The 15,910-nt window shown below is 38.8% G+C and overlaps 1 protein-coding gene across 1 annotated transcript in view; it reads left to right on the top strand.

Annotated features, from left to right (window-relative positions):
• Positions 1–15,428, top strand: part of LOC143282192 (E3 ubiquitin-protein ligase arih1-like) — a 32,856-nt gene extending 17,428 nt beyond the window's left edge. The window contains exons 12-14 of the mRNA XM_076587776.1: positions 6,388–6,564; positions 7,879–7,991; positions 8,815–15,428. Coding sequence (XP_076443891.1) covers positions 6,388–6,564; positions 7,879–7,991; positions 8,815–8,905 — 381 coding nt within the window. The 3' untranslated portion in view covers positions 8,906–15,428. The remainder of the gene's footprint in view (positions 1–6,387; positions 6,565–7,878; positions 7,992–8,814) is intronic.
• Positions 15,429–15,910: the final 482 nt, after the last annotated feature.

Genomic DNA, 15,910 nt, shown 5'->3' with positions numbered 1-15,910 from the left:
TGGTTATACACAATAACAGGAAATAAATCACAATATTTCCCCTTCTATTCTGTTTGATTTATTATCAAAACAAAAAAACAACAACAAAAAAACCAAAAACCAAAAAACAAACAAAAAAATTGTATATATATATATATATATATATATGTATATATACAATATCTTGCTACATTTATACACATTTCTATTTACACTTATAGATGTATGCTTATCCCTCAGTATACACATGTGTGTGCGCTTACGGGATAGGTTCATATGACTTTCATATTAACATGTACAATTTTATTTCTATCTCTATTCATTGACATCTATTCATTGAGATTCCCTACATAGCAATATAGACACACTTGCAATTTCGTCATTCTGTTCACGTGCCCAGATCTCTCTGTGTCTACACACTGGCACTTTATTCATGTGCGTATGTACATCTCTTATATATAGGTGCATAGACAGATTCCTTCCCATTACGGATTATGCACACTTACCCATTTACTTGGGTATATCTGTGCATGCTACACGTTTGCTTATACAGCCGCTTATTTCTCGTGACTAAATCTCTTGTCATGTCATTGGCATATTCCTGACACCATCACTTGAGTTGATGGAAGTTTATAATCCCATTGCACATATATGTATTCATTTTCATAAATTCATCCCTACCTTGCTTTCGGAGGACGACTGCACTCACAGACAAAACTGCCTCATTCACACCTGAATGTATGCTCCTTCACATATCAGTAGTGGCTGGTCCTTAGGGACCCATACACACTCCCTTCCCACCCACAGGGCTGAGGATGCCCTCTCTTGGTGCATGGAGGGACAAGGCAGCCCAACTCATTTGCCTACAACAATCATACACAGGGCTAGAGATGCCCTAACCTTGTACAAGGAGGGATGAGGCAGTCCGACTTAGAGGTGCCACGCTGGACACACATCAAGAGGGCCTTAGGACTCACCATAAGGATGGATCCCAAAGGCTAGTTAGCCCCCTAGTCTAGGAGACATAGTCAAGGCTTCCGCACCAAGTCCCAGTGCAATTTGACTTCTAGTCTGAGAGACATAGTCCTTCATGAAAGACTAAGATGCAAATGATTTCCCTTTGCAATTCAGAAACCACTGATAATACAGCTCTCACTTTACTGTTGGCCATACTGAAAATGCATGTCAGATCAGTGATTTGATGTGAATGGCCAGTACAACACATCAAGAGCCACTTTCCTCCCTGCCCCCGCCCTGCTCCATACCAGACTTAGTGCGCACCACACACAGCCAGAGGCCTGTCATGGATCCGGTCCCCTTTCTCACTAAAGAACCTTCAGCAAAAATTTTCCCCATGGAAACCCTCTTCCATTAGGAATTCCACCACAGAATGAGACTCAGTGACCCGCGGGCACATGAAGTGCACTCCCACAGCCTGATCCAACCCAGCCATTGACTGCCGACAACTTTCTGCAGGTTGCTCCAACATGCCACACTCGGGTAGAGAAGCCACCAAGCCTTCCGTTTGCCCCTTCGTGATGGTACCTACCAGGGCAATTACACAGCCCTGTCCCAGAGACACCAGGGACCTCAAGTCTTTTGTTGCCAGATGTCTGCCATTCTATGCGTAGGCAACATACCAGTGCCGTCATTTTTTGGCAACGACAAAAAAGTGGCGGGGGGAGTGCCCATCGCCTGTCAGCTCGCATGGAGGAGCTCTACAGATCTGGCTGTCACACCAAAGGCAAGCCCAACATGGTGGCCTACCTCTGTCTCTTGCCACAGTTTCCTTCAAACACATATGTCACTTCCACTATCGGCCCACAACTGATGTGGAATCCTCAGATCAAACCACATGTGCACCTCCTTGCATTGACACTCAACCGAGCTCAAATGAGACAACCCTATAAGGGTACTTGTTTCCTTCCCTTCCTTTGATTCGAAGGGCTCTCAGTAATGTGTGGATTCAACACACCGACCCGATTTTCTTTGCACTACATTTATCAGCACAGCTGTGGTCCACAGACCTCTCCCACAATACAGCTGCGGACCTCTGTCTTCTTTATCCGCACCAATTTCCTTAGGTGACACAGTACACTCTACTTTCATCGAATTCTACTTGAGGGACGTCTAACGCTTTAGGGACGATGGCTTAAGAGGCGTTGCCTCTGCAGTGGCAAGACGTCATGGATGCTGCCTACTGGAAAAACCCTGCGACCTTCATCGACTTCTACCTGAGAGACGTCGCACACCTGCGGGATGATGGCTGAAGAGGCATCGCTTCTGTGGTAGTTGCACAACAGGCCATCACAGCACATAGACAGTAGAACAGGCGAGCCCTCCACCTTGTCGCGCTATTCTGCACTAGTTGGGTCACGGTTAAATATGTGTAATTAAAAGGAAATTTTCTATCTAAAATTACGTTTAAATAACATACTTACCTTGACCAAAATTTAAGACCCTCCCGTCCTCCCAGCTTCCTGTTCTCCCTACTCGCTGCGCTGGTGATGGCATATTGCCGTCAAAAGAGGGTGCTAGCCAGCGGGACAAAGGGGAGTTTACCTACTTCCGTAGTACTTTCGTTTTCTCCGCATAGGCGGATAGTAGTTTGCACAGGACAGGAATGTCAGACCTCTGCCGGAGTCTGCACTAGTTGGGTCATGGTAAGTATGTTATTTAAATGTAATTTTAGATAGAAAATTTCCTTTTAGATAGGGAAAAAAAAATCCGTTAAAGTGTTTTCTGTATTTTATTTTAAGGTTAAGATTATTAAAAAAAAAAAAAAAAAAAAAAAAGACATAAAAGGGGATTCGATCCAAACATGTTTGGGTCAAAAGTTAACAGCGTTATTGCACATCTACCAATGACATTCAAAAATTAACATTTAAACTCTTTTTCTGTGTGTCGTAAGTTACAGTATTTGAGGTGATAACACTGTTAAAATCATGTTATTTTGGTATATCTTGGGCATTTAAGAAATTCTTTAAAATCTGCGGTAAAGGAGATGTTGCCATCGTCTGGAGCACACCGCAACATGTAGCCGATTTCTCTAAATCTGGAGATTCGTGTTAGCAGGCTTTGTTACACTTGCAAACTATGACATGGTTCATTAAATTGCTCTTTTATGTTCATTCTAGTTCATTCAGTTTCCATTTTGAAATATTCATTTCCAATAAATGTCGATGACGTAGTTCGTGTCACTGTATGTGTTCTGTCCAGAATTTTTTTTCCTTTTAATTGTGAACAAGAAAAAATGAGGTCATGCTGTTTTCAAACCCAACCATTTTCTGGATCCTCAACGAAAGAAACCTTTCATGATCTGGAAATACAGCTTCATCCGTAAGACTACTGATTATTTGATCTGGAAATACAGCTGAATCTGGAAGACTAACAATCAATTACTGTTGTGACTGTGAAGATTTTTCCCCCCTCTATTTTCAGTCCAGTTTTGGTATTGACAGACAAAGCATTTCCAGAGAAAATGATATTGTTAAAGTTTACCATGGACACACACACACACACACACACACACACACACACACACACACACACACACACACACAGCAGGTTATTATTTAGACCCACATTTTTTACACAAGTGAGTTAAAAACAAAATAGTAACTCTGTAGTATTAAACCTCTTCAGTGCCCCTTGACGTACATTTATGTCAGCATTATTTCAGGATTTTTCACAGTTCTATTTTTTTAAAACGTTGATGTGTCCCATAGCCACCGGTCAGAAAGTTTGATATGTCTTTAATTTTCCACGAGAAGCAACGGCCTGTCACACAATATGTTAATTTCTGGATGTTATTGTCAATTCCCCTCCTCCCACGCCCCCTCTCATGATGCTTTCAAAATAGCTGATGATGAACCACAACCTTAGTGACAGTTTGTTATAGCAAAACAATTGAGATTTTGCCATCTGAGATATTGCAGAGGCTTTTCTAGTTGTTGACAATGATGAATTGAGTGCTGGGTGTAGCAAAATCATGTTGGGTAATTCACTTGACTGAAAGTAATAATGACGATTTGACGAGAGGAGGAGGGGTGGGGGTATTTGAAGAGCTAGATGTTGCCAGAAAAGGAGAGAAAGTGGAGCAGGGGATCGACTTTAGCTCTGTGGCTGACCTAGAGTTGACCTCAAAATACAAACCATCCACTTATCCAGGGTAGGGAGGGAGAGAGTGATGAAGGGGGTTCAACAGTTTTGTGTGAGTCGTGAATGACCTATACAGCATGGTTTTAGAAAAGCACGCCCGCATTGTTCAAACAGCTGTCATCTGCAGGCAGAGTAATTGAAAGTGCTCACCCCCCTTTCACTCTGCACTGTGGGTCAACTGGGTCATTGTTAAGTCTTTGATACTGTCATAAAGTGAGTGGGCATGGCACAGGCAGGAGTTGCTATTGAAGGATATATATATATATATATATATATATATATATATATATATAATAATAATTACAATCATTGTGTTGAATAAACTTCTATCAGAAATTGATAGCCTGTTCATTTTCCTTCCAGAGAAGTATGGGTTTTGTATACTTTCTTGCTGTAGTTTGCGTGCTGGAATTATTTGTTCTGCCAGTGGGGATGCCGGGGGTCTGTCAGTATAGATAGCATCCCCTACCGTCTGGAAATTCTGTGCTCGAAATTTCCTCTTTTCTATCTATCTCTTTGTTTCTGCCTTTTTTCTTTCTTCACTGTTGTCTCCTTTTTCTGCCTTCCCAGTCCATTCCTTTTTCTTTTTTCAAGCAAGCCATGACACTTTTTTTCTCTTTTCTGCAGTCTATGACGTACTATCTGTGCTGTTTTGCTCTGGCGATTAGGTAGTGAGATGTTAACAGTGGGATGGGCACTAGCTGTCCATTCTGCAGTGTTATTTGCCTGAATGGTCTTTTTTATGTATTTTTTGTTTGGCTTTGAAGAATTTTTTTTTTTTCTTTTTTATGATTTTTTTTTTTGTAATATGGGGATGATAAATTAAGTGGAATGGCTGGTGTCCTCAGTATGGCCTGGTCTAAAAATTGATGGATAGCTCATTGGCCAGGAAAGCTGAAGCCAACTGGACGCCATACTGATACTCGTATCCAGCTGTCGGTCCGTTGAGTAGTCGTCTGCAAACTGGTGGTAGTTTCTGAACTGTAACCGTGTATCTTCAATGAAATCATGTTATGCTTGCCCCCATGACATGCCAAGTGTTGTGTCTTGATTGATATCTGGCAAATGTTTTATTTACCAAAGTTATTACAGGAAAACAGTGCAGTGACACAAAGTGCAGACTTGCTGTGGAGGCACACACAGGAATGTCAGCTTAATTGACACCATGAGCAAGTCAAACCTTGCCGTAAAGCAGTCATCATAGCCAGCTGAGCGCTCGGCTACAGATATGAGGTTAACGCTTTGCGCTGTTCTGACACGAGTAGCAAAATGGGTGATTGAACACTTCCGCTGGCTTCAGTTAGCAAAGGGGCTCAAAGAAGGCATGCACTATCCAGCTATTTTTAGACCAGTGGCCTTTAACATGTTCACAACAACTTTTTTCTCTCAATTCAGCCTTACATACTGCAGTGCCTTGTAGGCCAGAAATTATGGTAGTTTTTGCTCAAGCTTAACAAAAGAAATTATGAATATATAAGAAATAGTTCAAGTAACATATCTTATATCTTTGATACTTTTAAACATTAGATATTATCTTTTGTGCTTTTGGTTTTTCATTGCAGGTTTTAGCCCTTAGACTTTTTTATTTAAAAAAAAATTTTTTTAGAGCAATAGTGCTTGTGATTTACCTAATTTTTAATCAAGTCATGTACACCACACAATAGATTAATAAAACTCTTGACTGGAAGCTCAACAAAGAGTTTAATGCATTTAAAAAAAAAAAAAAAAAAAAAAGTGGACAAAAGTCAACACGGATTTTAGGTTATCGTATCCACCATTGCAGCAGATGCATTTTTAAAATCAGTTTGCCCTTTTAGTCTGGTCTGGAAAAAGTTTGGAATTTTGTTTGGTCACATCTGTGAGAAACCTGTCACTAGTAGTAGAAGGAGCAGCAGAAAGAAAAGTAGCAGCAGGAATGTAGTAATAACTAGTATATGTACACAGGTACGCAGTGTTCTTGCTGTTCTGGAAGTTCATGTTGTTGTCAACATTCAGACCAAGCAACATTGCGCACATCTGAAGGCAATAACACTTCATGTCTGTATGCACATACTACTTCTGACTTTGCTACTGCTACTTTTTTTTCTTCTTCTTTAATCAGCAGATGTGGTGTGGCATATATGGGTCTGTCTGCATGTTCTGACACCATCTTGAAACAAACTGAAAAACTGAAACTGTAAGATGGTGTTGGTTATCTGCATTGGTATGTTATTGTGTATGTGTATGTGTGTGTGTGTGTGTTCCCAGCTGTACACTGCGGTGCGTGGCAAGATGGAGGAGATGCAGCAGCACAACATGTCGTGGATTGAGGTGCAATTCCTGAAGAAGGCTGTGGATGTGCTTTGTCTTTGCCGCCAGACCCTGATGTACACCTATGTCTTCGCCTTCTACCTCTGCAAAAACAACCAGTCGATCATCTTTGAGGTTTGTGTGTGTTTGTGTTTATGCATGTGTGTTACGATTCTACTTGATATGCGCTCTGTGTTGGTGATAGAAAACCTCTGGAAGTAACCCACTGATTTAATAGATTGGATATTGGTTCAGGTTGCTTTGCTGAATGTTTTTTTTTTTAACATGGTAGTCTTAGTCTTTCAGGACAGAAGAAGGCAAGTTGAGCATAAGGTGTCAAACACCAGATGTTTACATTCCTCATTGCTAATTAAGAACAGAAACTGGATTTTTTGTTTTGTTTTGCCTGCAGTGGAAAAAAAACTGAACAGGTTTTCTTGGATAGAGTAAATGATAAACCCACCTGTCTTTCTTTTTTTTTATTGATTGACGTGAAAGAATGCATCAAATTGGTCTTTTTTCGTTGTCTGTGTGTTTTAAATGTGGGAAACATTTCCTTCCCAGCACACAAATTTCAGGTTGACAGAGATTCTGACAGTAAGCATATGTTTTAAAAACTGATACTTTCTGTGTCTGTGTGCTTTTTGACACATGGTAAAAAGCTTGGAAATCTGTGCAGAAAAGACAAAGGCCATGACAAATAACACCAATGGCATTAGCACTAATATCAACATCAGTGAGCAGTCTTTAGAACCTGTATATCCTAGTTAAAGTACATAGGTTCAGTTGTCATGTCCTGGCAGACTACAGCAGCGCTCAGTTGACTGAAGTCCATTTGGAGAGAGAAAAACATCACACTCAAATCAAAAGTTAAACTTACGCGCTCACTGGTTTAATCAGTGCTTTTCTGTGCTTGCGAAACATGGACAGCTACTGATCCAGGCCATGGAAATGAGATGCTTCCGAAGGCTACTAGGCATCTCTATATTGAGCACGTCATGAACACTGTGGCCCACCAGAAGATCACCCAAACCATCAGACCCCATGATGAGCCCCCTTACCACCATCATGAGCAAGAAGTTTAAATGGTATGGACATGTCACAAGATCAAACAGGCTTGCAAAGACCATTCTGCAGGGCACTGTACCAGGCAGTAGGAACAGAGGTAGGCAAAAGAAAATGTGGCAGGACAACATCAAAGAATGGACAGACCAGAGTCCAGAGAGCTATGAGAGACAGGAACCGATGGAGAGGACTAGTCCAGAGATCATTTGCATTGCCCCCAAAACCCTCCACTTGGTTAGGGGACAGATGAAGGTGAAGGTGGAAAAGCTACAGCTGATAGTCTCGCCTTTGAAAATTCCATGAAGGCTTTGCCTCTCTTGTTAACTTGAATAGACCAGGAAACAGTTGCTGTTGCTTGACCTGAGGTTGATGTTTGTGGCGCAGGACAACCAGAAGGACTTGGAGAATGCCACGGAGCAGCTGTCGGAGTACTTGGAGAGGGACATCTCCTCTGACATGCTCCAGGACATCAAGCAGAAAGTGCAGGACAAATACAGGTAAGTCTTCATTTCCGCTACTGCCGTTTTCCCCTTCCCTGGTTACCATTGTGCCCCTCCCCAGGTTACCAATGTAAAACAGGGTGCTTTCATTGCTCATATTTGCTACTTCACAGTTCAGTACTGTTGCTTTAGTTTGAAACTGTGGAGTTTATGTCCTCTGTGTCTTGTATCACAGTTGGAGATTCGTGTGTGTGTGTGTGTGTGTGTGTGTGTGTGTGTTCATGTGTGCACATTATGTGAGTGTGTGTGCGTTCTTGTGTAGATGCTGTGTTTCAATAAGTGAGAGAGAGAGTATGTGTGTTTGAGCATCTGTGTGTTTGAGCGTGTGTGTGTGTGTGTGAGACAGATATGAGGGGAGAGAGATTTTAATGCTTTTTACTTATCTATTTGTTCTCTTTGTCTTTCTCTTTACTTCATCTTCCTATTTCTTCATGACATTCATGTTATATATATATCACTACACGAGAAACACAAAAACATGTCACAGAAAATCATGAGCAGTACAAAATTAAAACGGATTGCATACAAACATGCATGTATACATGTTTGTGCCCACACACACATGCATGCATACACATGGAAGCATGCATGTGTCTGTGCTCTTCCCATACATGCTTGTGCATGCGTACCACAAATGCCCACAAGCTTGCACACAGCACCCTCTCATTATGACAGTTTGATAGTGATTCTTAACAAGTTACGAGTGCATAAGCCAGTGAGTTAAGGCAGAGTCCCTGCATGTTAGATTTTCTTCATGAAAGGCGAGAAAGGTAGATATGAGTATGACCCAAATTGCTGATAGTGTGAATTGTTGTTCCAGGTACTGTGAGAGCCGTCGCAAGGTCTTGCTAGACCATGTCCATGAAGGGTACGAGAAAGAACTGTGGGAATACCAGGATTTACTGTGCTAGTGGTGCTGGCGACGATTGTGCGTGTGCGCGTGTGTGTCAGCCAACCGGTCTGTTGGAGATGTTACCATCGTGGCGAGCGAATCTGTTGGCCCCTTCTGTCATTTGTCCTGTTTTTTGAGTAATCACTGACCAAGCTGTAACCTTTTGATTGACCTCGGAGAGAAACGATTTCCTTTTCTGTCGCGGTCCGCCCGTCCTGGAGTGCACCGGCATGTTGTGTACGTTTTCCCCCTTGCATCACTTCCATCATCAGTGTGAGGAAGGGACAGAGGCTTTTACTATTTATTCACCCTCTATTTCACCTTCCTTGCTGAAGAAAAATCAAGTGTTTTTTTAATTTTATTTTTTTAGAACCCAACATAAACATTTGTTTCCTGTTTTGTGGAAAGCAGATGTTCTTTTTTTTTTTTTTTTCCCCTTTCGAGGAATGAGTAAGGAAACAGTATTGATGACTTATTAAACAAAATTTTAATTTCGCAGTTTGAAAGTGACTTCCAACATGAGTGAAAATACAGATTACTGGATCTTTATTATCACTCATCAGACTGTGTCATCAGAAAAGCAAATCCGATGTCCTTCAGAATTCATCAGAAGTCAAACTGAAGTTAAGCAGAAGACTTTTTTTTTTCTTCAGAAACTTGATCTGTTCACAGTGTGTGGAAATGCCTGTGCATTATCCTAGTGATGAAAGTATCCATGGCTCTCAGGTCTGTGTGATAAAAACACACTTGTTTGTGTCTGAGCTACTCATTTGTTGTGCATCTCTAGCTGATAAATTCAATTTCTACAAATGTTACAGTATGTTGATTAAGTGATCATTCTTGCATTTCATCCAAAGAAATTGAAGGAAGCTTGTAGATGTGCAGCAATAGATTTTTTATTATTATTTTTTTGCAAAGTTAATGCAGTGGAGAGAGGGACTGACCTACTTTGTGATAGTTTAGATCTGTTGTTTTAAACACAAGTGAAAACCAGCACTTGAATTCAACTTTGCGCTTGTCATTTGGTGTGCGTTGGTCAGTTGGTTTGGCTCCATGTCGAGTAGATGGAGATGGGTATCATATGAGGTGATTGTGCCCTTACAAATATTAGAACTGTTGTCAGTCCTGTCCTCTCTCAGTCATCATTGAGCTTACTGTGAAGGCAGGGAATGTGTGTCAAAAATGAGTTTTCTTTGTTTTTGTTTCTTTCTGTATTTGTTTCATTTCTTTGTCCTTCTCCAGTAAGTTTTGTGTGAAAAGAAGAGGATTGTGGATAGCGGATGATAGAACTTGGAAAGCAGATGCACTGAACTTGTTACTTGTCAAGAGTTCTGTGAACTCTTTTGTTTATATACTTTGTTTTCTAATGTTAAGTATTTCATATTTAATATCAGTTGAAAAAAAGGGAGAAATATTCCTGAAGGCCATGATGTGCATTTGAAGTGAAAATAAGTGGAAGATGTGAATTCCAGATTGCTTTTATGCTGCAGGCAGATCTGTGAGCATAACTACACAAAAAGATTACAGATTAGTCCATCAGAGGTACCACCTACCTCCCCTCCCCAAATTTGCCATGCCTCAAGTCCAGGTCTTGAGATTGGTGGTGGTTTAGTGAGGCAGAAGTGACCCCCATTCAGCATTCGGTGATAGCATAACAATGTTGATTAATGTAGATTTAAAGATTTCAGCCTGTTACACAGGCACTGGATATATAGGTGGTAGTTAAAGTAAAGAGCAGAAGGTATTGGATGTTTTATTGGTAGTTAAGAGTAGATTGTGGATGGATGGATGTAGAACAGTGCCACTGTTATCCAGAGCCACGGTACAAATTCCGTGGGGATCAACTTGATGGCTTCATTGATTTGTCACTACAAAAGTGACTGAAGTAAATGATAGTGCATACATTACAACAATTATTGTAAAATGAACTTTTAAATTAAGCTGATAGCTGATCTTTGAAGGAAATCACAGAGAGAGAGATCTGAGAGAGAGAGAGAGAGAGAGAGAGACCAGCATCTGATAATGTTATCTTTTTCACCCATTCTTGATTAAGGGGGAAAAAATGTTTGATTAGAAGTTTTGATTTCACAGCGGTTTCCAAGAAAAATATTCCTCTTCCAGCTGTCCCCACCCCCACCTCCCATGCCCCCCAAACCCCTATTTTTTTTTTTTCAGTCTTAAAAAAATGCCTTGAAAAATGATTTTTTTGTATTTTCCTTAATGTGTATTAACATATTCTTGTGCTTTGTACGCATGTTTGTGAGTATGTGTGTTTGAAAGAGAGAGTGTGTGAGGAGATAGATGTGCATAAGTGTATTGCATCATATTTTAAATGTGATAGATATTTGTTTGCACATACTGACATTTCCTCTATGGAATCATGCAGTGAAAAATGGTAAAAGAAATTTTTATGACGCATACCAAACGATGGTTCATTGGTACAACAGCCGAGCAGTACGAGCAGTACATTTTCTAACTGCAGGAAGAAACCATTGAGGCACAGTTTGGTTTTTAAATGTATCATTTTAGGGGAGACATTTCCTTGTTATATTTGTGTCCTGAGAGAGTGAAAGGGAAAGGGAGTGATGCAGTCTCAGAAAAAAAATCTTTCCAGAAGATGTGTGGATAATTTATGTAATCATTTGTGGTAGTGTTTGCTGCTGTTTGCATGTGTGTGTTGTGTGTGTGTTAGTGTGTTATGTGTGTGTGTTAGTATGTGTGTATGTGTGTTTGCATATGAGCTGATATGCATTTTACTTATTAAAAACTAACAGAAGCATATGATGGCAATACTTGGCCAATAGGTTTAAGGATTTATGATTTGCACAGATGATTTTGGTTTTGTTATTTCCTTTGTTTTTTGTTGTTATATATTTATATTTTTTGTCTTGTGTCAACTTTGGTTACCATAATCTGTGCTTTTGATTTTGAGAACCTTTCTTTTGCTTGCAGATTGTGCATTTGCACATCAATGAATTTGTGGTCTGGGAATGTAGAAGTGGTCTGCTGTAATTTTTCTGTGAAAACTTGATGCACCATTGATATATTCCTTTCTTTCTTTTCTCTCTTTTTCTCAGTTGATTTGCTTGTGTGTGTGTGGTTTTTTTTTTTAATTTTTAATTTTTAATTTTTTTATACCATAGTCTTGTAAACAAAAAAACAAATAACTTTTCTCCTTAACCAACCCCATCCCTACTGAAGGAACTGAGTTACTTTAAATGATATATTTAGTGGTTTATAATATTGGGTTACTCATTAAACAAGCTGTAATTTTAACATAGTTTTCAAACTGACTGACTGATATGTAAACCAATCCTCAAAGCATCTGTTGCACTGATTTGTAGTTGGCAGAATAATCTGAGTTTGTGTACTGTTCTGGAAGTTGAAAAAGGTTTTTAAAAATTTTTTTTTTTTTTTAAATAACTTTTATTTGATTTTTTAAACACTTTGTTTCATATTATTTTAGTTTGTTATGTTATAATCTGATCTGGGAAGCCTTTCACTGGAGTGCTGGACTTAAGTAATATATTGACTTGATGGAATATCCTGGCAAATCAACAAATGAAAAAGAATCATTGCCAGAACACCAAAATTTGAAACTGAAGACTGACTTTCGTGTCCTGAAAATATGGTATAAGTATGTAATTTATTTTCTGAGTGTCACTGTCTCGGCATGATCTCGCATGCATGTGTACACATTCCTGTAATTATGAAAAGTGCTGCAAGGGTTTTCTTTCGTTGCTATGAGAATAAAATCTCAAGACATTTGACTATTTTTAGGAAATTGTTTGTCATTTTCATTCACTTGAACCTGTGGATTAGATTTCTGAAACATAACATACCAAAGTTGCGAAAACAATTTTCTGTGTGGGTCCTAGAAATTTCATATTTGAAAATTTGTGAAGATTTTAGAAAGTGGTTACCTGAGGCTGTAGGAATTCTTGACCGACTGGTATCTTCTTATTGCAAAAAAAAAAAAAAAAAAAAAAAAGACGTCACCACATTTCATTGAACTATAAGAATAAGATTTTGCTTTGGGTGAGTTTTTTCAGTTTGTTATTCTGAATGTATTTATAAATAAAAGAAGCTAGGGTATTTAATGACCTGTCGTTTGCAATTTAATGTAGTTACTTGGAAATTACACAAATGATCAACATTGCAAACAAACCAATCCCCCGTCCCTCTCCCCCCACAAAAAAAAAAAAAAAAAGGAAAAAAAAAGGATCACAATCTTTTTTTGTGTGTTGATATGGAAGACTGCTTTTCTTTCTTTCTTTTTTTTTTCTTTATTTTCCAGGCATGAAAATGGATATCTGGACACAAGTTTATATATAGCGCCTATCCTCAGTCAGATACCAAGTTCGAAGTGCTTTATGTAGTAATGCCATGGCAGACAGAACCAGCATCATTTGTAGTTGGATAATTGCTGTGAGATTGGTTTGTGTGTGTGTGTTACAGTGTAAGCACTTACATGTGTGCTAGTGTGTGTGCATGCTTGTGTGTGTGCATGCTTGTGTATGTGTGTGCAAGGGTGCTTTGTGTGTGTGTGTGTGTGTGTGTGTAAAGAAAGACAGCACAGGTGGAGATGAATTGTTCAGGATCAAATACTTTGTTGTGAATGGAAAGCCAAAGTTGTGAGAGTAGGTGTAGCGGGGTAGGGAGAGTGGGTGGAATAACTTTTATTTGTTACTGTATGTGTTGTTCCTATTCAGATGAAGAATGAAAAGTGGTACAGCAGAAGTATGATTGTAAACAAATGTGATGTCATTTGTTTTGAGAGAGACCGGAACAGAGACTGAATACTTTTTGTTGGGCATCCTCTTCTTTTATATCTTTTTATTTTCTTTTAACTTTGTAGCCCCGTTGCTCATTTCTGATGTGTAAATTTAGCTCTTTTTAATTTTTTTTTCCTTGATAGCAGTTAAATCCTTGAATATGAGTACCATCCTTCATCGGCAAATAATCGTGTGAGATTTTAGTTTGGAGTGAATGATTTGTCACATGTATGTGGCTGGAATTGATTCAATGTGAAATGTTTTTAGAACATTTATTTGCTTGTCTCTCCCAAATTGAGTTCATGTTCCTGGATGACTGTTAGGATCCTCACTGCCAAAATTTTTTATATTAATTTGATTTCTCTTATAACTAAAAATTTTAGTTGGTTAATTCACAAGAAGAATAAACTTCATTTATTAAACTTTAAAAAAATCCATACATATTTCGCTCCATTACGTTGTAGAATGTGTAGTATTCACATGTGTGGATTGTGATATGTATTTGGCATAACTGTCCACTGTCCATAGGTGTGAATGTACATGTGTCTTTGTGCTCAAAAGTGCATGAGCATTCACACAGAAACACACACACACACACATGCAAATGCACACATGCGCTACACATAAACACACACAAATGCACACATGGGCGCACGCGCACGCACACACACATACACACACACACACACACACACACACATGTATACTCAATCAGTGGTGCTTGGTCGATGCTACATCAGAAGTCATCAAAATTGAAGAATTGGTGATCATTTATACTGGTGTTAAATTACAATTTTTGTTTTGATTTATCATCCTTAGTCATGCATTCAAAACAGACCAAACTTACTGATACTGAGGTAACATCACTTCCATCTGAGTGATGTGGATGATGTGAATATTTTCAGCAAATTGTTGCAGATTATTGGCAGACAGTGTCCATTGATTGAAATGCAAAATGCATGGAGAATTATCTGCACATTTTCACAAGTAAATGCTTACATCTCTGTCAATATTACCAAGGAAAAGAAGCAAAGAAAAATATTTGTAAACTAAAAAGACTTAAAAATTGTATGTAAAGATGTACCTTTATTCTGAAATCAGGATTCATGTTTTATGGCAATAATGTGAGTTTGCTCACACATTCACAGACACAGACCCACACAGGCACATGCATACACATAGATGAATTGCTTGTATAAAGACGAAATATACACATACATACAGAGACAGACATGCACATTTGTCTAATATGACATACAAATTATTGTGAAAATACCTGAAACTAAAGAACAAACAAACGAATGAAAGTCATAATAAAAATTGTGTTTCTAGAAAGTGTTGAAGTGTACTTTGACAACTGATTGATTGGAAACTGAGAATGAAATGGACCGTTTCGTTTACACAGTACTTAAATAGACAATTCTAACTGACAGCTGATAATGAAAATGAAATGGACAGTTTAGTTTTGTTTAGAAAATACTTCAGTTAATAGTTTTCTCCGAAGCCCACTTTTCCTCCACTCTCTCCCCCACTCAAATGTCTGGACGCTATTCAAGGATCCTTCTTTTTTATCCCATCCATATTTTTTGTGTGTACTTCCGGAGTAATTCTCTTTATGTCTGCAACAGAAGGGCTTGTTTGTGCTGTATGTATATGTTAATATTACTGCTTGTGTGTGTATTTGTGTGCTGGTTAGTTACCTGTGGGATGGGCTTGACTTGGTTTTGCAAATTGTTTCACTTCTGAATAAAGAACTTATAATCTCTTGTTATTGTGTGTATGTGATTGTGGGGTGCTTGAGTGTGCGCATGTGCATAATCCCTTTTGCTTTGCAAACACTTTGGTTTATTTATTTATAATTTTTTGTACATGCTTTTTTTGTTTTCTTGATTTCTCTTGAAGTTGTTGAATGTTTGATGTTACTTTACAATAAACAATTGTGTAGTCACTGCAGACAAGTGTGAGTGCATCCTTTTATTCGTGTTGGTTGGTGGTTGTGTGATATATACAAGTTGGATCTGTTGTAGACTTAAAGAAACATGGATCAAGGGATGTATCAAAATGAAGTTTTGTGGCAGGAAGAGATAAAGATTTGGTACATTCCTTTTGTTTCTTGCTCATTTGATCTTTTTTCTTTTGCCTTTTCTCATTTTCTCTTGATGTGTCTTCTCAGTTTGTCTTCTTCTGAGTCCATTTCCTGTCTCACTCATTTTCTCACATTCTTTCTCTTTTTCTCCTTTTCTATGTGT

The sequence above is a fragment of the Babylonia areolata genome, chromosome 5, assembly GCF_041734735.1.
Source record: "Babylonia areolata isolate BAREFJ2019XMU chromosome 5, ASM4173473v1, whole genome shotgun sequence".
Taxonomy (NCBI): domain Eukaryota; kingdom Metazoa; phylum Mollusca; class Gastropoda; order Neogastropoda; family Buccinidae; genus Babylonia; species Babylonia areolata.
This window is presented reverse-complemented; position numbering and strand designations above follow the sequence as displayed.